Below are 25,208 nucleotides of genomic sequence, written 5' to 3'. Positions count from 1 at the left end.
GTAAAGAGACTAAGATCTGTGTTGTTAACCAAGAATTCTTCTTCACACTTTCATTTATCAGACCAAGTCAGTATTTCATTACTATGTAAGTGCTTGCATCACACATCAAGAAAAACCTCTCAGCATGAACAAGTTTGACAAATGACACAGGACTTTGTCAAAGTTCAGCTCCCTGTAGCACCATAATGTACTTGAAGAGTCATCAGCACTTTTTAAATTGTACCACTTAGCAAATAACACAAGCCACTGAAAAATAAGATGTACTCTAAATATTCAGATGCCCACAAATCTCGCCATGCAAAGAGAATCAATCAACAGTCAACTAAAATCCTGTGCTGGCCTTCAGAATTGAGGTCCATAAAACATTACCTGGGTGCAAGTCATCTGACTTTCTATTTGCTTCCCTCATTCACATGAACTTAACTGGAAGCATGGTCTGAAATACAAGATCTTCAGCTGAATAGGCTCCTACCTCCAGCATGTATTGCTGAATCTCAGTTCTTTCGTCCTGCTCCCCAAGTGCCAAAAGGGCCATTTGTGGAATCTTGTTATAAACTAGTTGTGACCTAGGCTGAAATAACCCCCAATGCCAAATGAAGAGGCTAGGGGTTCTGAGTGGATTTTGTTTTGAAACAAAACGAATTATAGATTGGTTTACACAACTGGGGACAGGGAGTCAATCACAACACTGCACGGGGAAGCTAAAGGTGAAATGAATGAAGTTCACAAGGAAATGAAAGCAGGCGCAACTGCACCATCATTTAAGCCAGAAGTTATTTAGCATAAAATAGTGCAGAAGCAGACCCACCAGAGCCTTCTAGGCAAACATCAAGTCTTGATACACTTATGGATCCCACCTGCTACTCAGAGATTCTAAGTAATTTCATTATTTTTATAAATAACATAGGAACACCGTCCCCACACCGCAAAGCTTCAGGTCTTAAAATTGCAAATTAAAAAATGTGGCTGAAGTGTGACCAAAACCGTATTACTTTAAAAAATTTGAAGACAGCCTAAAATAGCATCTGATCATCTGATTAAGAGCTACTGCATCCTCACTAATTTTATTATTTGCATTAATATTTAGTAATAACTACAGCTGAAAACAAATTCCTCCTCAAAAGGGGCAAGTCAAGTTGTAAAACAGAAGAGAAAGAAAAGACCATAGAGGACAGTAGCAGAGTGTCAAAGGAAGACAGAATTACCTTTTTTTTAAAAAAAAGTGAACTGAAAAAGTGTGCAAGGCCTGTTAAGCATATTAAAGTGGAAGTACATTTTTTCTGCTAAGCAATGGCAAATTGAACAGGATACTGAACAAATAAAAAATTGCTAAAAGAGCCGTTCATATACCAGTGCCTTATGTCACCATTGAGCTTTATGGAAATATTTTTTAAAATAAAGAGAACCACTGTTAATTGGCTGTATCATCTAAAAACACCATTTTGTTGAGAGGAAGTTCTCTCCTTGACAGAAAACAAGTATAGTGGTCTTTGTCTTAGATTCAAATTCATACATAGCTTATAAAGCTGCTATATACCAACAGGTAAGAACAGTCTTTGCCCCTAAGAAAAAGTGGAGTTATATATGACACCTACTGCCACAACATGCTTGAGACTGTAGTCACTGGGATGAGAAGCACTTAGATGGAAGTCAGCAGGTGGGCCCATAGCTGGATCACTGCTCCTTCGTACTAGAAGTGGTGTGCCTAAAAGACAAAACAAAGAGCAATGGTTCAAAGGCGCTACAGGAACAAAAGGTGAAGCTTGATGTGCTTTATCTAAGAGAGGTGTACACCACTTAAACTTAAGGGGGTTTTAAGGTAATATCCATCTAGTAAATGATAAGATTTGATGGAGTTATGCCATTTTGTATTTATTAAGCTCGAGAAATGAGAACATTTTAAGCTTTGTTATACAGACTTTCATCCATGAGCTGCTACATTAGGTGAAAACTGTTGACAAACAGAAATCAGCACCTTCTTAGAAAAACAAATGAGTAGGGGAATGTATCTGTGACTACATGTATGATGAAGTTCTGACAGGGGAATGACATGCTTTATTCTAAAGGATAACTAACCGTGAACACAGGAAGAACTGGACAGATAATGTTAGTTCCTACAACCAGTAGTGCTTACTGAACTAAACCAGAACATGGTGTAAAGCCTTTCACTGCACACCAAGGACAGGTCTCATTGTGCTGTTCTGCATTAAGCTGCCAAACCAGGATCTCACAATATTGTTTCCAGTGGTTCCTAACTTTACACTGGTGTATGTACAAAAGCCATATTGAACTCCTTGCCTCTTCCACACCAATTCCACAGGCCCACATTTAGCCTTTATGGAAGGTTATTTCAATACAATGTCATACATTTTATTTCCATAAGCTCACAAGACGCAATAGTCCATTACCACTACTGTGCCATCCCAACCTGAGGTATGTACATGACACATCAGGCACAGGATTTTGGGTACAGAGGCAACTGTACCCAAAAGGATAAATGGGCAACTCCCTACATTAAGTACATTTAGCATCTAACATGCCTTGGGCTGGCTCTGTAGAGACAGCCTAAATAAGGATACAAAAAGGAGAGGGGGAAGATATTTTATTCAAGGCAGATCAGCCTCCCACGATCGACTGCCAGGATTCCCAGAGAACAGATGCAGGCAGTTGCAGTTATTTCAGAGAAGCTGTAGACTAAACAGCTTCTTCTTGCAGGCATCTCCAATTAGACTCACCAACTATTCCTGTCTATTCACATGCTGTCTGGGAATAATCTCAAAGATCAGTCAGCAGCTCCTAGGGACACTGCCATCCAGTTAGCAGAATATACTATAAAACTCTCCCTTGAAAAACTTCCAGGCGGGGCGAGAGGGAAAACTTGTAATGTGAGAAATTCCTTTCTCACATTATTCAACATGAAATTAAACAAAAGTTACTTCCCCCCCACATCCAGTCTTTCCAAAATAATTTATCCACAGGCAAAGAGAAAATAAATTAAGAGGACATAAGTCTAAGACAATAATTTTTCTAATGTTGCAAGTGAATGAAAGTAAGATTACAACTGTCAGTCATAATATTAATTATAGTGGCTGTGACTGGTAGCAGCCATAATTACTAGATCTGTAATAGAAGTTTGAATGTGCAACAGTTTCCTCATTAGAGAGATCCTCAGAAAGCTGGAGTGACTGTATCACATTCACTCACAGAACAACTTTGTAATTGTAGCTGGAATACCAGCACCTGATGCTCAGGAGCACCTGGAGAATCTAATGTTCCCATCCTTTCTCATAGCAAGCAATGCAGGTAATCCTTTCTATCTCCACTTAGGCTGGAAATCAATAAGAAAATGTAAGACTTAAGTTTGTGTCCTGGTATTGAGAGAATGCTCAAAAAATCAAAAGGTGAAAAGTGGTTTTTGTTGCAAGTTATTATTATCTTGATATCAAGAGCTATGCATGTTTTTTTTACAAGACGACTCTGAAGAAAGGAAGACTTTCCTCAGCTGTCTTCTACAACCATCTCCTCATTTCTCTCACTCCTCTGGCAGAAAGAACATGTATCCGATCACTGTGAATGCTGGGAGACAGGACCCTCATTTTTTCCAGAGCCTCCCAACTTCTTGAGCAGTTGAAAGAAAATGTCTCCTCCACTGCACATATAATCCTTGTGTAGTAAGATGGGACCATACTTCAGCACTTCTGTCTGCTCCCTGTATTGATTACTGCTGCAAGGTGCTGTTTTTACCACATCCTTCCTGGACTCAATTTTGAAGACCCCCTTTCTCTAGTTTTTGGCCACTGTTTTCCAAAGAAACTGAAGCAAAGTGACATTACCCAAGTCTCAGCTTACAGCTGTCTGAACTTTAAAGCCAAAGTCTGCAAGAGCAGGGGGATTATAGAGAACACTGTTTTCCAGTTTGTGAAGAAGGTCTTGCAGCTGTTTGTTTTCTTTTTATTCCTGTAAGACTTTGCTTATTGCCATGAGTCTGTGAAATTTATTGTGCTTGACTGGAATGCTTCCCTACTTGTACAAAAACAACTGGACTTTTTTACCACTGTCTACAATGCTTTCTCTTTTCTCTCAATTTGTTGTAAATGTTAAGGTCTTACAGATCACTTTCTTGTTGAAGAGAAAACCAGAGTCTGTTTTTTAAATATATATTTCCTGACACATAACATTATTCATTGTATCACAATCGTAACATCTCTGTGAATCAAGTCAGCTGCAGTCTTTAGCTGAAATGATTCAAAACAGTCCCTCTGGCCCTCATTGTTTTACATGCATACACCACAAAGACACTGCAGCACAAAAATAACCTTTTATTAGACCAAAGTAAATTGAACCAAAATGCCATCTCTAATAAGGGAAAACAAATGGCAAGCAGGAAGATTACATTAAAGACTTGAGAAGCAGTAGTCTTCCTCTATGTGGGGGAGAATCCCTTACTCTCTTTCAGGAGACAAATTCTCAGTGGCTCCCTGAGCTAATCTACCCTCCTCCATCTCCCCTCTGAGGCTCGGATGCTCCCTGCCACTAGGTGACTCCCAGGCCATGCTTCTGCAGACTCCATTCTTTTTTCAGCCTCTCCCTGCCTCTTCTCTACTGCACACACAGGGCTCTTGAAAGCCAAACATGCTGCCTTGCACTCCAGAAGAGAGAAACCTCCCCAAATCCCACTGCCCAAGACTCAACCTGACTCGAGTCAGACCATGTCCATAATTCATACATACTTGAAAATTTGTTCTTCACCATCTTCCTTAGCAATGGATGAAATGTAATAAAAACCCTTTACACATTTACCTAAGAGATTCTGTCATCTGTTTTCTTCTGTCAAGGCACTGACTTGGCTTTCTCCTTACTGCTTTCCTCTTGTTGTGCCATGCTTCCACGTTATTCTACTCATGCTTCTGCATCTGTGCTGAACATTTGTAACAACCAGCATAGGCACAAGCAGAAAATTCATCTTTCCCCCTGAAATCTGAGACACAGAAAATCTCCCTTCTGCATACCAAGCTGATCACACAAACATGTTATCTGCAAGCACTACTGTTTTTTGCCAGAGTAGCATTTTCTATTTTAAACTTAGGAACTCAGTTTAAAAAAAACCAAAACAGTTACCCTCATCTTGCTGCATTACATCAGCTATTTACAGACAACAAAAATTCAAACACACACCCAAGACTAAAATTTTTCTCCTTATGACAGCTTTTAATCTCAATTACTTCAGGGTAAAATTTACACAGAGTACCTTTTATTATGGTACCACAGCACCTTCTAAGCAAATATGGAAGTCTCAGCCTTATTCACAATACATACTCTCTGACAAAGCTGATGAGAAAAAGTCCTGTGATTTTCTGTCTTTAAAGTAAACCCTGTATCATTTAGTTTCAAGCCACATAGAACAATCTTTTGCTTTTGCTAGCATAACCTTGAAAAATTAGTGTCTATGCAGCTTCCTGGTTAAGTCTATTTTCCCTAAACTCTTGTGTTTTGGAAATATTTTTTTAAACTGCAAATATGGTTGAAACAAGCATATGTTAGAAACCACACTTAGATTTAAATTGGCTACATTAGGAAAAAAAACAAACACAAAAAAACTAAAACAAAAAAAACAAAAACCAGAAGGGAAGTACTGCCATTTGTGCAAAATTAAAAACTGAAAACTTGCATCAACATGATGGCAAAAGAAACACCTCCATGACAGATGTAATGATTTCTTATTTTGGTTTTGATTTTTTGGGTTTATTTAGGTATTTTTTTTTCCTTTTTTTTTTTTCTTTAAATATCATCCAAAAGCTGTACACAGATATTAACACATACCCTGAAGAGAAGTGCACCCCTGCCTCACCTCACTTAAGCCTTTTGACAGATAAAAACGAGCATTTGATGTTCAGAAGGGGCTGACTAACCAGAAGTGATGGGTTTAAGAACAGTGTGCAACCTCAGATAAACAATGTAAGGTTTGGAGTTCAGGATCCAAACATGGTCAAAGGAACTCCAGTTGTCCCTCCTGGGATCCCCTAAACTTTTCAGAGTCTCTAGGCTCTGAGCTCTGGCATCAAATTTAATGCTTCGATATAGACACTTAGCATGGTCACTCAGAGTGACCTCTACCACAAAAGAAGATTATTCAAACCCTACCTTAATTTCACTCTTTTGCTCTTAAGTCTCCTTGCTCAGGAAAGCATAATTCACCTCCATATTGAAACCGTTTTACTGTTTGGGGTATAAGTTGAAGTTTGCTGTTACAGGACCAAATTCAGAAAGCTGCTGAAGACACCCACAAACAAGCATTCTCAGGAGGCTGTGCTATCTATAATGCAGTGAAATGACACACTTAAAATTGATTTTAACATTGCTTTGAGTGCAAACCCTCTTTAGATAACTGTTGGGTAATCCAAAAACAAAATCAAGAAACATAAGAAATGCAAGCACGAGGTAGGTTTGTTTGTTTTTCCAGGGAACAGGGAAAAACTGCTTAAAAAATGAACAAATGACACACCTGGACAGAATACAAGCGGGTAGAAAGATATATAATAAATCACCTACACAGTTGGAGTAATAATTTTAAATTCTGCTCATGCATAAAAAAATGCTGTTTATGATGGGAAAACAGCTGTCCATCAAGTGTGTATCAAACTGTCAACTGTTAAAGGCTGAACCAATGACAATTAATCTGCTGTCTACTTCCAAATTACACTTGTCTGGACAGAAAAATTATTTTCTCACCTGCACGTGCCTCAAAATATTTTTTAGAGCAGCCTTAAACAAATAAAAATTTCAAGTCAGAGCTGAAACAAAACACCATAAATACTATATGCATAGACACACAAATGTGAAACTACTTCAGCAGAGACAGTGCTTGGCTAAAAGATCTCTGAGCAAATAAAACAAAACCAAGCATCATTTAAACTGCAAAGTCATAATTACTTTTAAAGTGGTGCTGTCATAAAACAATTCAAGCACTGGAAACAAAATATTACAATCAGGACATTGATTTATGTTTATATATAGGAAAGATCATTAATATAATAATATTTTTCTTCATCAGAAAATGTTCAAGTTAACAGGCACACAGACAGTTCTGCCAGTCAGCATTTTTAAGAGCGCTAAGCCATCAGTGTGGGTAAACCTGGTCACTCTCAGATTTATTGCTTACAACTGCCTGAGGCATCAGGTAATGGTTCTGCCATGTACTTAAAATGTAGCCAACAGTAGCTTGTACATTCTGTCTTCTGATAGGACTGTAAAACTTTATTTTTTAAATATGTAATACTCTGGTGATGTGACATATATTTAAAGCTAACTCAAATTGCTCATAATAGCACCTATCAATACAATTTCAGATCTACAGCTGTTCTAAAGTGCATACTGCACTTCTTTAATTCCCGTGGATACAAGATTAGATTAATGAACTAGGATGATGTAACAGTTAAGACAATTGACTTAAATCTACAAACATACATAAAACCACTTCTAGCAATCTCTTTCACATATTAAGCCAGTGCAGAACAAAGTATTTCCCTATCACTCTAGATGATTTTTTCTTACAAAGAAAAATAGAAGCAATTGCCTACAAACAGAAGACAGTAAACACTTTACATATTATTTTGGGGTGGTGTTCATTTGTGCTATAAATTTCAAAATAATTATTTTTCTCTGGTTGCATGTCCTATAACATATTAAGTCAGATTTCAGCTGCTAAGCACAAGAACTTTTCTCACGGTTTTTATGACCAGAATGAAATTTCTTTGGTATTGTCACCGTGAAAAATCATGCCTAAGGAAACAACTACAGAGTATTTGCATTTACAACTTTTGGTGTTCTGAAGACAGACATGTAAGAATCACCTACATACATTATTTCAATAATAAAATAAATCTATTAGTTTTCCTGTCATCCTCAGCATGAAAATCCACATCCATAAGAAAAGAAGTTAACTGCTTCTCATCTTAAAGCACTAAGATACATACGTATCTACAGAAGATGTGCAAGTAGAGCTGCTACTTTCTCCCTTTCTCAAAATTTCCCTCAAAAACCTTCCAGCTGAAGTATAGGGCTTCAGCTTGGATGTTAAACAGGTATTCTTGTGTACACTTAAGGTCACAACACACAAAATCTAGAGTAATTTCAGGATCTTCTCACATTCATAAAAACACTACTGCTATTTTCAGCTCCTCATCAGACAGACAGGACACAGTCACCTGAGTACTGGGAGCACCATGACTCTACTCCAAAAGGTCCTGGCTGCAGATACTGTGTGGAAGAGATCAGGCAGGAGGGAAGGAGCTACCAGAATCCTGCTGGTGTAGGGATTAATCACCAAACAATGAATTGTGGGCTTTTTTTTATCAGCCCAAGCTCTAGCAAAACGTGCAACTCTTCTCCTTGCTGGGCAGACTGATTAGGAGCTTTGTGAGAAACACATGGGCTATTACTAATGAGAATCAGCACTCTGCACCACAGGCCAGGCTTTCTCTCACTCTTGTCCAGGTGAAACATCTTTGTGAATCACACCATCATTATGCACCCACTGAGTGGGTGATTTGGGAACAGAGAATTAATTTGTGTTTTATTAGAATTTCCCAACAAACTTGTGAAAAGTTTTTTGTTTCAGGTTTTGGCTTGGGTTTTTAAAATGTAATCTCTTTCAAATGGCATTTGCATGGAAACTAAACTTAAGATACACTTGAACACCAGTTGTCTTATTCATCCAATTTGTTGGACACAAAACCACTGGTTTTTTAAGCAGCATATTACATGTAGTTATTGAATTCAAATAAATAATTTTAGACTAACATATCCTATAAGATTTTAAAACTAATAGATCTCAGACTCTCACACCTCATTTTTATTGAGATTGAAAGATGGAATTAAACATTTCTGCTATTTCAGTTCCCAGTCCATTTCTCAACTTCAAATTAAAGACTTAATGAACTGTACTAGTTGAATAAACTGACACAAAGAAAATATTCTGTGCACCTGCAAAAGAGGTCACACTGTCAAAAGCTGGTTTAGCACTTCAGCTAACATCAGTTACAGGTGCTTAGGCAGTCAATTTTCCAGAGTTCAACCATTTAATTTTCTTTAAAACTCTGGCAACTAAACTGTACAGCTTGAATATCACTTTGGTAGCATTTTGTCGCTAATAGTAGAATAGTAAAATAATTAAAAAATATATTTGTATGGCAGTTTAAAGGACTATTACAAATTACAGTGTTAATATACATTTCAGTAACATTTGAATATGACTTGTTTTTAGATATCTGACCTAGATTAAGACCTTTTCTGGTTTGACCTTTCCTTGAAAATTAAGTCCTATTATGATTATTTTCTATTCTGGTCACGGTGAACTACTTTTAGTTTCAAATTTCAAACTTTCTCCTACAAATTTTGAAGCACATTAAGATAGAAGAGTGAAACCTCCTGGACTGGAAAATTCTGGGAGGTTTCAAATCACCCATTATTCTGCAATTAACAGTGGTAACAAAGAGTCAGGGAGAGGGCTTAATAAAGTGTATCCAACCAGCTTGCAAGAAATTTGAAAGACTTCTGAGTGCCATCTAGACCACCATAGTTTAAATCACTGATGAGCCACATCCTGTGGATTTGTCTAATTCTATTATAACTCATTTATTTTTGGCCTGTAACACTGAATTACACCATCTACTTGGATGCTCAATGAAAAAGATATTTTAGGGTTGCTTTGCTTAGTAAGTTTTGTTCAGTAGTCCTAGTTTTTATGTGATGAGAATGTGAAGTATCGCTCCCTATTTACCTGTCTTAATACTTAAAATGGTAAGATTACTATTTCTGTAGGAAAGTTTTAGAAGGACTCAATCACAGAGGGTCATTTGTCCCTTTTTGTGGGAGGGTTAAGAAGAGATGAACAAAATACTCTGCAGGATTCACCTTTTAGTGAACATACAACATCCTATAATGTCTATAGTAAACAGACTTCCCTCTAATGAAATAATGGCATATGAAGAAAGCAAAATATACCTCAACAGTCAATGTGTCTATGGGAAACTTGTGCAACATATTGGGAGGGAGGGGTAACTTTTGCCAATTAGGTCCAGGAGTAGTAAATTTACAACTTGCCATTTTACTTGGCTGAGATTCTAGATATCTGTTGCGGGAAACAATCAAAATCTGGAGTAGCATTTCAAAGTAAAGAGACAAAAAATTAACTATCAATTAACTATCAAAAAATTAACTATCAATTAACTATCAAAAAATTAACTATCAATTAACTATCAATTAAGGCTCTTGAAAGGGTAAATTAAATAGAAAGCAGTGAGAAAGAACTGGATAGCAATGGACAAAATGACTGAATCATTTAACTGCTATTTGTAGCTTCCCTAATGATGACTTTCATAAAGATGGGTTCATCTGTAAGCTGGAACATGTTCATATGGAAGCAAACAATAAACAATCACTAGCAAACAAACATTGTAAAAATATGTTAAACTATATTATTTTGGTTGCTTAAGAAAAAAGGGAGATCTACTACCTCAAGATCTTTAGTTGAAGTCTTTTTTTTTTTTTTTTTTTTTTTTTTTTTTTTAACTTGAACAGTTTAAAACTATCACTCAGCCAAGCTCAGCAGGCTCATTTTTAACCTGAAACACTTATTTTGCCATATGGCCTCAGAGCCAATACATCACATACTACTGGAGAGATTTACAAACACATACACACACTCCATTGTCTTACCTAGCACTGGAGTGTACTGATAGAGATTGCACTATAACCATCTAGTATGTTATGATACTACAGCCTTCAAAGACTTCAGCTGCAAATGTTTAGCTTATTAAATGGGTTGGTCTGGGTTTGGTTTTTTTAAGAGATACTACCTTTGAAACTAGCTATGCATCATAACAACATACAAATACTCACAAGAACAGCAAATCACAAAATTTGAAAAATAGACAAAAATCTTAGGGAAAACACTGACATCAAATAAAGGGTGTAAAAAAGCTGTGCAGAATTTTGAAATAGAATTTATTCCGTCATTCTAAGTCCCATTCATCACCTTCCCTGAAGCTATAAAAGGCTGGAAATTAATAACTCAGCTCAAGAGCTACTGCAAAAAAATGTGTATCTTGTATAGAAAACAAAATTCTTCCTACTTAATGTATTTTCATGGGGATAACCCCTTGCCCCAAAGTAAGGCACATTAAACCAAGTGCAAAGGGAACAGGTAGAAGGGGAATAATTGATGAGAAACAATCCTCTTTGGGGAAATCAGAGGCAGACGGGCTATTAAAAAAGGTTCTTTAGTAACCAACTATGCACATAAATTTATTACCTACACTACTACTAAATTCTTGGGTAGGGGGAAAGGATGGAAATACTGGCTTGTTTTCTAAATGGGCAGACCAAAAGAGAGAGACACATGGAAATTTTCTTTATATATATATGTTTATTTTTACAGAAAGCATTACTGTGTTCTTTTGCTGCAATACAAAGATAAACTTCAGCTATGCTGTTGCAAAGCTTATTTCTGTGAATCAAGGACAAATAGTAATGCTAAGCTTAGGTCATGAGGTCAAAATATGCCATGCCTGCACTCTGACTGAAATGAAAAGTTATCTTTAAACCTTTAGCTTGCCTGAGAATACAACTCATTTGTTTTAGGAACACAAGTAGACTTTAGTTGATCATCACAATTCTTTAAAACCACATTAAACTGAATGCTGTAGAGGAGAAAAATCTATCAAACACAGTGTCATCCTCACAACACCTATGACAAACAGCACAGAACAACCCTTGACATCAGCACTATGACAGCAGCCTTCTGGTGCAGAGAAAAAATAAAGCCCTATTTGCTGAAGGAAACAAGCAGTATTGCTTCAAACCACAGAAGGCAGCATGTGTTTTAATAGTGTTTCTTTTGAAACTTAGCAATTTTGAAATGTTAATTTCCCTTGAATCATACAGGAGAGAATTATTATATGCACGTAGCAGACTCAATGTACTGATAAACATTGGAATGCATAGCCAAGAAACTGGCATTGCCAGATTAAGCTGAATAGGATAGTTTTTATATAAGAAAAAGTGTCTTTCCTACTTACTCTGACACAGGGTGTATGCTGTGTAGAAGCCATTAGCAACATTTTGGTTATCAAATGAATACTTTCAGTCCATATCTGGTTTCATAACTTCAAAAAAAAAATAATCATGTGGCTTCTTCTATATTTAAAAGTATATATCTATATTATCTCAACATCAACTTGAAAGAGGACAAACCAAATATATGTCATTTAAAATGCTCCCAAGCCTACTTACTATACTTCCACTTTAAGGCAGATGAGAAACAGAAGAAAGTCTTTCCAAGCTCTGAAAACAGACAACATCTGTACCCTGGAGCTAATAATTTAAGCCCTATTGAGGGAGTAACTTCCAAAAACTCCTAAAATAAATCTTACTTTCAATTCCCTTGGACTTCAGATTAAGACACTACCAATGGAAGCATATCTGTTGACTGACTTAGCAGCCCAAACACACAGGGCCATTCAAACAAAATGAGTGTTTTTAACAGTCCCATTAAATATGATTTAAACTACAGGAAGCCCCAAAACACAGGAATATATTAAGCTGATTAAGTAAATTATCTAGCTGAAGTCCTTGAAACACAGCTAAGGAAATTCCATAAGATTGCAAGATACCTTTCTCAAATGGTAAAAAGACATGACCACAATAATGACTGCATCAAAATGTAAAATCAAAACTTTCTAGGCTAGTATTCTTATTGTCTGGCCTGGACAACCTGCCTAGAACATTGATCAGATGGTGGGGATGTATATAAGCAAGACCTTTCAAGTGAGAACAGCAAGACAGTTGCCCTACTTAGCAGTGAAAGCTTCCAAAAGGAGGAGTTAAACTCCTGTTTTGCAAGATAATTTTATAACCTGCTATCAATAATGGTTATAAGCAATTATTTCTTTAACGAACATCAACTTCAACTAAGCACTAATAAAGGTATAAATTTATTAAGAAGCTATTAGTCAACAATCAGAGTAACCTAATTGTATCTCCTTCCAATAATGCTTATACTCAGCTTCAGGAATCTTAAACACAGTTTCCAAAACAACCCAAAACACTCGGCCAGTCTTGAAGGCTTTTCCAGCTCCAACTGCCATGTCCATAAAATATATCCTCCAGAATTAATTTAGTGCACTCTTTCCTTTCCATATTGACTGAAAAGGTGCCGGCGGCGAGGGAAGCAAGCAGTCCAGAATCAATGTGATTGATAAAGCAAGCTTCGATTTATTGAATACACAGTGTTACTTTTATACCCTTTTCCAAACCTACATGTAGTGAATTCATTGGATAGTAACCACGCATAGTGAATTCACTGGATAGTAACCACGCATAGTGAGTTCATTGGATAGTAACCACTTGTAGTGATTTCACTGGACGGCAACTACTTGCAGTGATTTTACTGGATAATAACACACATCTGAGTTCCAGGGTTCTTCCTTGTTTTCTATCATTCTACTTCTCTACCTTGTCCTTGAGTTAGTTTAAGCTAACAGAGATTGTTTATACTTGTGTTAGGCTAAAAAAAGAGATTGCTTGTACAGCTGCTGTTTGTACCACACTCTCAAGGCCTCTCGAGGAGATAGCAGGGGCCCATGGCCCTGCTGCTCAAGCCATTCTGCAACAAAAAGGAACAAACAAACAGACGCCACAAAAGAAAATCAAAAAGGTAAACCTCTTACTGCCTCTATCCTTTTCTACTAGCTATCACATAAAGGACTTTCCTATCAGGGAAAACCACTAGAATAAAACACTAAACTCTTAGGTGCAGAAGGAATACAGAAGGGCCAGTAGCAACCTTATGGTTGCACAGAAAATTACAAGATGACTTAAGAGGGTCAACAGAACTATGAATGTTAAAAACTCAAGACAGTTCAGCTGGTGTAATTGAAAAGCCTTATAATAAATTGAAAACTCTCCTGGAAAACACAAAGTAATGTAATGGCATGTTGCATACCTGAAAAAGTTATAATGACACACTGGAACATTTCTGAAGCAACTATGTCTCATACTCTGCAGGAATTGCTAGATGCATTTGAAGGTAACAACCACACAAAGCATTTCTTATAGGCTAGTAGCCTGTGAAGAAGCACCCTTTCACTGGACATGAGGTTAGCAATAGTCTGCATGCATCCGTTTCATGAGCAGAAGATGACTGGTGGATAACCATTTATTTGGAAAAGACTTTTTAAAAAGCTCTAGCCTGAAGTCAGAAAACACAAGCCAAAACATTTTGAAAATATTTTAGGAAGATCACGTCAATTTACACATAGCCTACTAGTTGCTAACATAAAGTTGTGGTTTACCCCTCTACTAGGGAAGGAAACTGCTAGTTCACTTTTAATAATTCTAACAATAAACATGCATGTATTCAAAAACCAGACAGGACTATTTGCACATACTGTTAGTATCCCTAATATACGTAGGTCCATCCATCATGGGCTCTCTCAAAATCTGAGCACACTACATACAAATGTCTGCACAGCCACAGCAAAGCTATCTTTAAGATGAGAGAATGACTGTTTAATCATACATCAGCAACAAAACAGTGGTTTGCAACTGGGAATAAAGGCAACCAGTCAACAAGGTCTGCAGAGGTAAGTCTGTCCTCTGCAAAGTGTTCTCAGCTACCATCTCTGGTCAAAGAGAAATATTAGGAGATGGCATAGTGAAAAAAACCCAAACCAACCAACAAATGCACACATCCAAAACCAAACCCAACAGAAAACAGTGCTAATTCACCCAATAATTACTCTGCTACTTTCAAGGTACCTACAGGGATGTCCAGATGTTTCATAATTCCAAACTCTTGTTAGTGTACTAGTTATAGCATCAGATATACCCACACTCAATTTGCCAAAAATCCAACATATTTTGCTGCTATAAAGACAAATTATCAACAACAGTGACTAGACAAACTCCATTCATCTAAACTGCATTTGATTAGAAAGCAAAATCATCCACCTGTGCAGAATAAAGGGAATAAGTGTTTCTTACATGACTTTAATATACCAATTTCAAATAAATATTATGGTATCACAATTTATACTTTCAAAATAATTGTATCTGATTATGGAAGCTCAGACCAAAGGAGATGCAAGAACATTACAGACCAGAAATGAAACAGTTAGAGATTACATCTAATCCCAGAAAGCATCACGGTCTTCTGAAAATAATGGGAAAACAACTAATTGTCAGTCATAGTCTGGCTCAAATCAAATAGCTAAATTGTCTTCTAAGGTCATACAAATTTCAAAAGTGATGCTTAACACAGAAAACCTTTATGCCATGCAGGAGTCGGACAGCGAAAAATTAACATACATTATGTGGAAAAAATGTAAGATATAAAGTACTTTTAGCTTTCAAGACAAATCTAAGATTGCTTTTCTGTGCTAATGGCTCACTTTCAAAGTTACAGGCAACAAAGGCCAATATATGAGGAACTAACGACATAGTGGAAAAACGACTACTTCAGACAGAGTCAAGCTGGTAAGTATTGTGAAGAGCATCAGCCACAAAAGCCTGAAAGAAGTAACTGGATCAAATACACAATTCATTAAAAAGAAAAAACTTTGAAAGCAGTATTTCAAGTGCATATTCTAAAAATCAGTGCTGATTCTCTCATGTTTGAGAACAACAGTGATTAGTTTCATGTACTTATTAAGCACCAAGCTCTAAGTATTCTCTGAGCAGATCACTGAATGGACATAATTTCCACATGAAATCGTGGATCTGGTTTCATAGAATACAAAACATCCAATAGAAATTAACAGGTAAAATTGTTCCACAACAACTTATTTAACAGTGGATTCCCTGCATTTCATCCCTAACAGCATTCTGCAAATGTGTAAGAACACAACAGTTCCCAACACACAGCTTTGCAATGGAAAACAACACTCGCTTGCCATACTTATATTTAATCACATCCTTGATCCTCAAGTAAAAACACCTTTTAAAAATTATTATTATTTATTTCTGCCAGCAAACATGAATCAATTCAGTGATCAGAGCGCCAGACTACTGTGCTTCATGTATCAATGATATTGATGTAACCAAAACATACTTCTATTTCTTCATTTACTTTTCAATTTGCCTCTAGTGGAAATAAAGACATGATTTAGTGTTTGGGGACTTGTACAGGAAAGATAAAGACCAAAATTAAGTCTGAAGAATGGTAATCCATGATGTAAAATTAAAAAAAAAATAATAAAAAAAACCCAGAATGCAGACTGTGTTTGTAGGATTGGCAGGTAAAAAAAAAATAAATTAATTTACCTTATAAAATAAAACAATCTGAAAGAGAACCATTGAGACAAACCCATTATATTTATGTTCTCTATTTTAAGAGGCAAGCAGCAATATTAACTTCAAACATATATTAGTATTGCACTGAAAACAAAACAGAACCCTGACTGGCTGCTCTTCTCAGGTTATATTTCCAAGTCCTTTACAGTAGAAGGACTCTATAAACACTGTGAAAACTGAACTACCTGGCAGTTTACTGGTGAGCTCAAGAACTCTAGCATTTAACTGTTCTACGTAAAATTCTGTGAGGTTGAAATACTGTTTTGTCCAACCCTCAAGTAATGTACAACAGTATGCTAGACAAACCACTTTCATAGGCTTTTATTTTTAAAAATAAAATATGCCTCAGAAGTATATGAAGAACAATCTCTACTTTCTGAAGCATACTAAAATGTGTTTGCATTGTGTTATTTAAAAATATGAAATAAAGTGGCAAACCATTCAACCATTGGACCTCTAGCCACAAATGTTTCCACACTTCATGCTTACCAAAAACACAGCTCAAATACATACAACTTATAGCAAGAATAAGTCTTTCCCCCAAGATTTTTAGATATCAGAAATTCCTTTGCATCATTAAATATAGTAAGAGATTTTTCTGTATTATGGAATAAAAAAAGAGGTGGTCCATTAACACAGAAATTTGAATTAAAAATTTTTCATGCACCTTGAATTTTAATACTGGACATAAAAATAAGCATAGAGTTTTGTCAAAAGTTAAAGTGCACAACCTCATCCAGTGAGCTTTATTAGAAATTTTATTTTAGCTTGTTGCTTTTGTTAATCAGCCTTTTCCTTTAAGAATTTACTTAAGATAAACAGAGAAGCAAACATTCAATATCTGAAGTCACAATCAGCCTACTCTATCAGAGTAGCACAACTAGAGGTAGGATTTCTATCCTTACCCCACCCACTTCGACTCAGAAATTCTATTGCATGCTGTTAGGAGTCTGCCAGCAGTACTCATGAATGTGGGGTGAATTGGATTATGAGCTCTGGTGGAACACAGAGATTCCTCTCCTGAGCATCATTTATTTGCTAAATGCTGTCAGTGTACTACTGCTTTAAAGGCAGACAGTAAGAGTATTCACCTTCAACATGTTTTTGAAAGCTTCTATATCGAGATGACAGCTTAGCCTGCTCTCAATCCAAGAAAGTATTTCAAACTGCTTTATGTTCAATGTACAAGACTAGCTCTTTAGGTTGGAAACCAGTGTCTGAACTCTTGGCCTTTCAGGCACACTGAAACAACACAGGGGACCAGAGCTGCAGCACTTCACATAGTACCATCTGATATAGGAAGGAATTAAGCAGAAGCCTCTCCTAATCACAATTTGCACACCTGAAAGTCAGATAGGCAAAAAGAATCATAGAATCATAGAATCATAGAATCTTAGGGGTTGGAAGGGACCTCGAAAGATCATCTAGTCCAACCCCCCCTGCTAGAGCAGGGTCACCTAGAGCACATCACACAAGAATGCATCCAGGTGGGTTTTGAATGTCTCCAGTGAAGGAGACTCCACAACCTCCCTGGGCAGCCTGTTCCAGTGCTCTGTCACTCTCACAGTAAAAAAATTTTTTCGTATATTCACCTTGAACCTCCTATGCTCCAATTTCCACCCATTACCCCTTGTCCTATCACTGGTCATCACTGAGAAAAGCCTAACTCCATCTCCCTGACACTCACCCCTTACATATTTGTAAACATTAATGAGGTCACCCCTCAGTCTCCTTTTCTCCAAGCTAAAGAGACCCAGCTCCCTCAGCCTCTCCTCATAAGGGAGATGTTCTACTCCCTTAATCATCTTTGTAGCTCTGCGCTGGACTCTCTCAAGCAGATCCCTGTCCTTCTTGAACTGAGGGGCCCAGAACTGGACACAATACTCCAGATGCGGCCTCACCAATGCAGAATAAAGAGGTAGGAGAACCTCTCTTGACCTACTAACCACACCCTTTCTAATGCACCCCAGGATGCCGTTGGCCTTCTTGGCCACAAGGGCACATTGCTGGCTCATGGTCATCCTCCTGTCTACCAGGATTCCCAGGTCCCTTTCTCCTACACTGCTCTCCAGCAGGTCAGCCCCCAACCTGTACTGGTGCATGGTGTTTTTCTTCCCCAAATGCAGAACTCTACACTTGCCCTTGTTGAACTTCATCATGTTTCTCCCCGCCCAACTCTCCAGCCTGTCTAGGTCTCTCTGAATGGCAGCACAGCCTTCTGGTGTGTCAGCCACTCCTCCCAGCTTGGTGTCATCAGCAAACTTGCTGAGGGTACATTCTATACCCTCATCCAGGTCGTTGATGAAGATGTTGAACAACACCGGTCCCAGTACCGACCCCTGAGGGACTCCACTGGTCACACACCTCCAACCAGATTCTGCCCCATTGACTACAACTCTCAACCATCCATGACCACATTCCAGTCATGTGAGCTGTCCCACCATGTCTCTGTTATTGCTACTAGATCATAACCCTTAGCCCGTACACAGACCGCTAACTCTTCCTGCTTATTCCCCAGTCTGCTGTGAAACTTCCCCAAAGGCAATTAACTGAACTGTTTGCAACCAGCATCTCCTCCTTTCTACCTGCCACCCCCAAAATGGGGCACTAGCTCAGAAAATCAGCAAGAGCATTTGTACACAGCAGTTTTACACACATTGCACTCAGGGTTCTCAATGAAAATGCTCGGTTGTTTTTTTTCAATGACTTTGTTATTTGAAAATACTTTGCATTGGTTTAATTTCTTCCACTCTCAGAAGATTACAATGAAGCATTACTAGCAACCTATCCAGTCAAAAAAAAGGAGAAAAAAGTGACCCCAACTGTACAAATGGGCATAACATGCAGCAGGATACAAGACTCAGGTGCAGATTTGCCATGCTCAGGGGCAGTCTTCAACACCAACTATTAAAAGCCCAAGTTATGACATTATAATTGTCCTCACTAAATTGCCAGGCAAGCAATGGGGTGCTAAAACAATTCTTTAATAACCTAAAATCCAAATACAGACATACTCAGAAAAGCAAAAGGAAATAAGAAAACACTATACATTGGTGAAAAAAATACCAATAAAAGATACCCATGCAGGATATACATACCAAGTTTAAGGGCAGAAGGAGTCACTTCAATCTCCCCACCAATTGGCTGAAAGGCAGCCAGCTGAGCTGCTACCTCTGTTTCAAAAGAGTCTGGGCTGTTTCTGTCTGTCAAATTGCCATTGGTGCCATCAGTCTTACGGTGAGTTTCTTGCTCATCATAAACAGCAATCAGCTATGAAAAAAAAAAAAGATCATACCATTTGTATATTCAAAGTAAAAAAAAAAAAGCAAAACTTATACGTTACTAGTGATGTCAGTTATTACCTGAAATAAGTAAATTTTGGGGGAAAAAAAAATCACATTTGGGAAAAATCACTTAAAGAAGAACAGTGACACACAGAATAAAAACAGGGCCTAGATAACAGTGAAACACTAAGAATAAGACAAAAGCAGATTTCAGTTAGATAAGAACACCCCCCAAGTAGTTGTCTTGAGAGGCCTGCAGGACACCTGCAAGACAGATGAATGGGATGGAAAGGAGCACTCGCCACAACTGTCCAAACTGGCCTGCTGTCCAAACTCACATTAATGGTGACAAGAAAATTATTTTTTAAAACCCCAGGGAAATCTTTCTTTTTGCCTCATCTAATCTAGCCCTTCACAAGGATCTTCCTTTTGGTTCCTAATAATACAGTGATTCCTAATAAGTGATCAGATTATGCATATGCAACTTAATCAACAAGTGACTCAGGTACATGTGGTTTCCAGGAAAACAGTTAACTGTGTTACAGTTCTGGAAAAATAAAATTATTAATTCCCAATGAATCTAAACAAATCAGAAGTCTTCCTGTTCTTGATGAGCAGGACACTTAACATCCTAAAGCCCTCTCCAAGAGAAGAGGGGATAAAAGCAACAGTTTAAAGCACTCTTCCTGCCCCACAACACACACAATTGGTTAGACAATGTCAAGATAAACACAGAAACAACTTTAAAGGACTGATTTACCACTTTTTCTCTGTTATTTCAAGGTATGCATACACACTCTCTATATAAAATATTGGCACATCGAATCTCCTCTGACAATTTCAAGACATGTATCAAAAATTATATCCTATGATATGTAGCATACTGAAACAAAGAGACACACATTTAAAGGAATACATTTGCCTAAGGGAAGATATGAATGTATGAGGGAAAAGAAAAATCCTCAAGTGATTCTGAAGAAGAAACTGGCATTTTCAGGTCTTCCGCTCATTTATAATTTGGTTGCTAGAAATGTGTCAGCTTACATTTACCAATGCATGTTTTAGACGCACATAAAACCCCTTAAATAATTAGGTAGAAAACTTGCTCTTATTTTCCATGTGGAGCCTGTTTCCTTTCCATGGCTGCACAAATAGCTCTTATAACATACAATTTGTTTTTTGTTTGTCCAAAGCATATAGGAAAGATTCATTCCAGTAACAAAACCAACTCTCTTTGTACCTTATTCCTTCATTGCAGGGAAACTATGAAGGGGTTCATACTGCACTCATCACCAGTCCATTGCTGTGCCCCACAACTACATAGAACCAAATGGCTGCCTTAAAACCAGACATCTAGAGACCACAGCAATTTTCTCTAGCACCAAGAAAAAAACTCCCTATAATGTGTTTCTAAAATGACTAATCATGTTAATGTTTTTATGGAAGCCAATCATGAATCAAGAAGTTCCACAATTGTTGCCCACCAAAAGGTTTGCTTTCTCAATCTCACTTTTGCTGTAGAAACAATTTCTAAGAAAGAGTCTGTTACTAATGAGGAAGAAATTTGCGATCATGTAGGACCATGGCACTGAAAGCACTTTAGAGGATAGTAGGATACAAAATTCACTTGAGCGTTTGTGAAGTAAAATAGAGTTAATAGAGCTCAGCTGTGATTTGGTGGGAATAAACAAGTGAATGCCTCAGCTGGACCAAGCTGAGTTTCCCCATGCTACATTATATTGTAATACTCAATGCTTCCTGCCCCAGGATGTTGCAGAGGCCAAGAGTAGGAATTGGCTAAAAAAAATAATTAAAAAAATTAGACAAACTGAAGGAAAAGACCAACAAGAGCTGTTGAATGGAAACATGCAAGTATTGCCTCAGACACAGAAGCCTCCAAAACATGTAGTAGTAAAAAACCAGAAAGCTAAAGCAGGAGAATACTGATGTTATAATTACCCTATTTCTATACACTTTCTTCAAGTATTACCCACTGGCCACCAGCAGAGACCAGAGCAGCAGTCTGGCCCAGCATTGCCACTCTGGCAGGCTCACATACATTAAAGTATCATGGCACTTCCTCAAAGCAATAGTTCACAAGTCAAACAATTGCCTCAATAACTAGTCAGAAATGAGGGCAAAATGACACCCAGAAGTGACAGTGCCCAAAAGTGGATAAGCCCCCACAGGTCTTCACCTGCTTAATTATATGGAAGGATTGCAAATGCTGTGAAGATTGTATTAATTCCACTCCCATCACCCCTCAAGAAGGCTCAGCAGGTGGGGACACTCACATTGGCTCCTCTCCTCCCAACTCTCACAGTAGAGTCAGGAGAAAGACACCTCCCACCAACACCCCCTTCCCAGTTCCCACCTTATCCACACCAGTATGGCATTTCCATGCTGCAGTGGGCAGGGCACAGGTGCAAGCTGACAGCAGGCAAACACCTGTGATACAGCCTGACAAATGACCACAAGGTTTCTCATAGCTAAACCACGTGGACCTCACACCTGCCTGAAAGTGGAGAAGTTTCTTACTGCTGTCACTCTCCCAGTGACTTCAGCAAAAAAGCCTGTGGTTCCCTAGTCTACACCTTGACAGATTAATAAAACCAAGGAAAGTATTTCTTCACAGTATGGAACACATCATTAATGAAGAAACATGATCTTGATTTAAACTCCCATTTTTTAGATAGTGTGGAAAGGAGATACTTCCAGTGTTGCATGTGGAAGTAGCAAAGATGCAACATCTTCCTCACCAATGAAATAAACAGCCATTTGTCTTTTAAAATGTTTATTCAGGAGAAAACTCTTCAGGACTGCAGTTGCAAGAGTACCTTGTTGGTGGCAATCGTAACATTACAAATACACTGCTAATCAATCAATGTATCAGCTTCAGCCTTTCAAAGGCTGAATTCAGTTTATGTAGATTAATTATTCAAAAACAATTATAGTAACTGGCTTCTTATTTCTAGTATGGAAGATTCTTTCACTGAAAAAGACTGCAAATCTCTTCTGGTAGAAAAGAAATTCAGGACACATTTAGTAATCCCTTGGAAATGTATCATGAAAACAACAACAACATTGTTTGCAACACTACTTCTCTCTTTTCCAGGTCACTATTTATAAATATTTGGAGTTTCTGTAGGTCAGCTGAATTATTATTTTTTTTTTTAACATTTCAAAATATTACCATAGACACTGTAATGTAACAGTTATGCTAGTACTCTGTCACAGGTTTTGTACACTTGCTCTACTTAAGCATCTCCTTTTTTAAAAAAGGTTATTAAGGAACATGAGTATTTACTATAAAAGACGTCTATGTACTTCTATATAGGTAAAGTAGTTCTAACCCCTGTATTGCTGTAATCTGTTAACAACCTGTCAGTTACCTTGACAATCAATAAATTATCAAAACTTAGTACTTATCTGTCATTTTTTATTACTAAACTCCTCCCTACTTGATGTAGTCACAACATAAGGCAGAATTAACAACAGTGCTATTTTACTAGCATTTGTGTTGATCATAAGGGGAAAATTCATTAGAAGGCAATGAAGGCAAATTTTAACTTTGTACAGTGTCCTGTGTCACAGCCTTTTCAATATTTTCCTGATAATTCAATTGCAAAGTGTGAAGAAAATTAAAACAAAGTTATGTAAAAATTAAGTGACTACATCCCCAAACACAGTGAGCAAGACACATGGATCTGATTGAGATCAACCCTCATATACAAAAAGGTGGGTAAACACCAATAGTGGAAATAATGTTACTGACTGAAAGGGACCAAGTACAAAACATCAACAACTTTTACCCCAGAGAATCACTGGCCAATTGGATACAAAAATGGATGCAATGTTGCACTTAAAAATCCTGACAGGGCAAAATGTTCCCCTACACCTGCTCATAGGTGAAACATAAAACTTTCCAGGGCCCCCCAGTCCTTCCCAAACTAGTTGCACTCTAATCCTTAAGCCTGCAGCACAGCACAATGCCGGAGCACACAGCTCACACATCCAGTGCAGCCACGCTTCCCTGTCTGCTGGGGTGTACAGCATACACACAAGAAGCAGTAAAAGAAGTCCTTCCAAATTGAAATGGCAACAGTTTTGTTTTAGTGCTTGCTAATTAAGCTCAATTAAATATAAACAATTTTGTAGAGTTTCAGAATCTCAAAGAAAACCATTCTCACCTTTGAACAAATATCAGAACTTTACAGTTCTTACTTTAAGGCATTTGTCTGTTAAACCAAAACCAGCTGACTTTCCATTGCCCTATATACCATTTCAAATAAAATGTTTCATAATTATTTCTCTCTTCAAACTACACTTTTCACAACTAGATTACTGTTAATAAGGTTAAAACCTGTGTACTTTACTAGCTTTTACATACTGAATTAGAAAATAGACACTGCTGTTTCCTTTCTGACCTCAAACAGCAGGCATCCACACAAGGTACTAAGGAAGAAATGGCAAAATAAAAGCTTGCTTGCAATTAAATTAATCAGCTTTCAATTACTGTCAGGATAGAATCAGTAAGAAAAGTTCTCAGTCATAGGCTAGAGTCACTATGTGATTGAAAAGATGCAATTTTCAACAGCTGGAATGTTATAATCAAAAGCACAAAAAGGAATTAAATGCTCAACTTCTATTAAATTTTTCATTCAAGTTAGATGGAAATTTTTCCTCGTAATTTTTTTCACATTCAAAGCTTTATTTACATTCCTCTCTCACTATGGAGAACAAAAGGCATTAAAAATTGTTGGTTTCTTCAAGACATTTGTTCCCTGTTCAGAAGCTCCCTATCACTTCAAATACTCATTTAAGAAAAAAGCCTATGGTTTTTTAACCATATCTACACTTCTGAGAGCCAGCGCTCCTGTAGGAGTGATCACTAGTTACTAAAATGATGTGGCAAAAAATTTCTCCCTTTTTCCGGTCAATTAGTAAAGACTTTTCACACAAAACACTCACATCTTAACAAGAAGCTGCCAGGAGGGGTGAATGGATAGCTTGGTGATTATTTAATCAAACTTTGTAACATTAGGAGAAGCAACTGTTCAAACTACAGCAGAAAATTACCTTTAACAGCATCACAACACCTTGTTCTCTGAAGCCTCAGTTTGGGATCTTTAGGATTAATCTTTTATTTATCCTTACACATTGGTGTCACAGGCCATTCTCCACAATTGGCAACAGAGAGAAACACTGTGTGTCTTTCTCCGTACAATACTCAGATAATAGAATATAGCCAACTTCAAAATAGAATATTAAAAATAACAAAAACATAAAACATCAGAACTTAGCTCTCCCCAGGTGCTAACACCTGCAAACTATCAGACACAGACAGAGAAAGGCTGCAGTTGACAGTACCCTCCATATGACTAATTAAAGAAGGGGAAAGGGAGCTTTCGCTCCCTCCCTCCCTTCCTTCCTCCCTTCCTCCCTCCCTCCCTTCCTTCCTGTAAGACTTTGTGTTTGGCAAGGTCAGTTCTTTACTCCAGCCATCTAAAGACACTCAAGCACCAGCACAACATAAAAGCAAGTTTACCAGGCCATCTTTAGTTCAAAATGTGA

General features: G+C 37.5%; 1 protein-coding gene across 3 annotated transcripts in view; it reads right to left on the bottom strand.

Moving 5' to 3' along the window:
• PARD3B (par-3 family cell polarity regulator beta) overlaps window positions 1-25,208 on the bottom strand; it is a 390,939-nt gene that overhangs the window by 258,366 nt on the left and 107,365 nt on the right. For all 3 annotated transcript variants that reach the window (XM_051623713.1, XM_051623715.1, XM_051623716.1), the window contains exons 3-4: window positions 19,449-19,620; window positions 1,596-1,705 (exon numbers count right to left, since the gene is read on the bottom strand). In XM_051623713.1, the coding sequence (XP_051479673.1) occupies window positions 1,596-1,705; window positions 19,449-19,620 (282 nt within the window). The remainder of the gene's footprint in view (window positions 1-1,595; window positions 1,706-19,448; window positions 19,621-25,208) is intronic.

Source organism: Apus apus, chromosome 6 (genome assembly GCF_020740795.1).
Source record: "Apus apus isolate bApuApu2 chromosome 6, bApuApu2.pri.cur, whole genome shotgun sequence".
Classification (NCBI taxonomy): domain Eukaryota; kingdom Metazoa; phylum Chordata; class Aves; order Apodiformes; family Apodidae; genus Apus; species Apus apus.
This window is presented reverse-complemented; position numbering and strand designations above follow the sequence as displayed.